Source organism: Terrapene carolina, unplaced genomic scaffold (genome assembly GCF_002925995.2).
Source record: "Terrapene carolina triunguis isolate 2854851 unplaced genomic scaffold, T_m_triunguis-2.0 Scaffold48219, whole genome shotgun sequence".
Taxonomy (NCBI): domain Eukaryota; kingdom Metazoa; phylum Chordata; order Testudines; family Emydidae; genus Terrapene; species Terrapene triunguis.
The window spans coordinates 1-2,451 of record NW_020712570.1 but is presented as its reverse complement, the minus strand read 5'-3'; the positions used below and the strand labels follow the sequence as shown (position 1 = coordinate 2,451).

The following is a 2,451-nucleotide window of genomic DNA, read 5'->3' as shown; positions in this document are numbered from 1 at the left end:
CCGAAGCTGATGTCGGGCCCGCAGCCGCCCCACTGCCAGGTGTCCTGTGGGCCGGGCTCGCCCAGGAGCGAGGCCAGGTGAAGGGGGAGGCCCTTGCCCCGGGACAGCGCCTGCAGCTGGCTCAGCTTCAGCCGCTGCTTCTCCTGGCCGCCGTGCTCCCCCCACGCGCAGCCGCAGCCCTGCAGCTTGCCCAGGCTACAGGCCGTGGCCACCGAGTGCATCACACCCGCCGCCAGCAGGGAGAAGGTGAAGGCGCTTTCCCGGAAGCCTGGGGAGCACATAGGGAGCGGGTGAGCTGGGGACCAGGCCAGGTCCCTCCCAAGTGCCTCCCAGGAGACGGGGAGGAACCCAGGCACCCATGGCTGGGGATTCATCTCTCCCCTGCAGAAGTGCGGCTGCCTCTGGGGTGGAGCATGAGGCAGCCCTGTAGGCGAGGAGGAACAGAGTACCCAGCTGAAACTGGCCAGGCGAGGGGAGGGGGAACAGGGTCACTGGAGTGGGATTTCAGCCAGGACTCCTGGGTTCTTTCCAAACACACCCAGGATCCTTGCTGCCCAGAGCAGTCAGCTCGGCTCCCCCCAGCTCTGCCAGTGCCCCCAGTTGTGACCCACAGCTCCCTGCTCTCCCTCTTCTGATTCTGCCCCTCACAGAAACCACTAACCCCGCTGAACTGTGCTGAGACCAGCTGCACTCGCTTCACTTGTGACCGAAGCGGGTGTTTGAAGGCAGGTCTCCAGAGCCGACAACTTCAGTGCCCCTCACCCTGCTCCTCAAAACTTCCCACCCAGCCACACTGCCCAGCTCCATGGGCGTGGACGGGCTACAGAGCTGGGACCTTGGGGCACCTCTGCCGAAGCTGCCCCGTTAGCACCAGCTGGGCGTTGGGCTGAGCCCCACAGAACTCCCTGCGCCCCGGGAGCTGCCCGCCCCGGCAGGAGCAGGCAGGCCGCGGCTGGCTCCAGCTCCCTCGCTTTGATCCTGGGTTTATTCTTAGCTCCTCTCCCTTGATGCAGAGGCCAAGGCAACATCAGAGGCCGCTCCAGGCTACAGGGAGCAGGGACGGGGCGGCCCCGACGCACCATGAGAGCAGCACTGGGGGGAGGAGTCGCAGGGGAGGGGCCAGCAGGGATGGGCACAGATGGGCACAGGGCAGGTTGTGCTGTGGGAGGCCGGGGCAGAGCTGATGCCCCGGTGCTGAGGGGCCAGGCTGGGGAAGCTCAGAGCAGGGTGGGGAGGGTTGGCACAGCACCGAGTGCCTGCAGCCTCCCCCTCCCCCCCGCCCAGGCCCCTGTCTCCTTCCCTGTCCTGCCCCAGCCCCTCCACGTGCTCCTATCCCCACCCCAGACAGGCCTTCACCAGGCACTGCAAACCCCACAGCTGGGCACCCTTCCCTGCCCGCAAGTGCCCAGGGCATGGATCCCCCTACTCCACCCCTCACCTCTCTTGAGGATGGCGCTGTCCGGCAGCACCTGGCCCGCCCCCTCCAGACTGGAGCAGTTCCAGCGCTGGTCCCGCAGCTGGTGTTGACACTCCTGGATGGCGAGTTGGATGCCCTGCAGGGCCGAGGCGGTCACATCTGGGCTACGTACGCACAGGCCCATCTGGCGCTTGCTGAGCCCCGGCAGGGTCAGGCACACCGTGTTGGGGGTCAGGACAGGGTCGCTCGGTAGCTTCAGCCCCAGAATGTCATTACCCAGTACCCTGGAAGGGAAGTAAAGCAGGTGAGAAGAGCAGAGGGGAGAGAACCCAGGAGTCCTGGCTCCCAGCCGCCCTTCGCTCTAACCACTAAACTCCACTCCCCTCCCAGAGCCGGGGAGAGAATCCAGGAGTCCAATGTGCCATGCACGCTCCAGCCCTGCTAGCAGCTGGGCCCATGTGCAGCCTGCATCACACATGTGTGCAAGGCGTGCAAACCCAGGCCCCTTCCCCCCACCCCCGCAGGAACTCTGCACCTGGCCCCGTTTGCAGGGGAAATTCCCCCCTTACCCACACCCCCCTCCCTGGAACCACATTAAAGGGGTTTGAGGATTAGGTGCGTCACCCTCCGGCTCGGCACCCCGGGGGTGGTGGTGTTCTCATGATGATGCGAGAGCCCCCTGCCCCCCAGGTCTAGAATAGGGGTTTCCATGGCAATGGAGGGAGGGGCACACATAACCTGGGTGGCCGTGGAGAAAAACATCTGGAAGCTGAAGGGGAAATAGCGAAGCTTCTTGCCGTGAGGAGGGAACGTAACCCCCCCCCCAACCGTGACCCCCCAACCCTCAGGAGATCCCCCCCCTACAAACCTCCCCTAACTCCCCATGACCTCCCATGAGATCCAGCCCCCCATAATCCTCCTCAGCTCCCCATTAGATTCTCCCATAGCCCTCCATGGCACACCACGAGATCCACCCCCCATAACCCTGCACAAAATCTAGTCTGTGGCCTTCTCCTGGCTCCCAGACCCCTTCT

General features: G+C 64.9%; 1 protein-coding gene across 1 annotated transcript; it reads right to left on the bottom strand.

Moving 5' to 3' along the window:
- Positions 1–7: 7 nt before the first annotated feature.
- Positions 8–1,701, bottom strand: LOC112123695 (protein Wnt-10b; the record flags this gene model as incomplete). The annotated part of the gene is made up of 2 exons (XM_026646901.2): positions 8–268; positions 1,439–1,701. Coding segments are annotated over 2 exons (524 nt in total), but the record flags the coding sequence as incomplete, so codon positions are not given.
- Between the last annotated feature and the right edge of the window lie 750 nt (positions 1,702–2,451).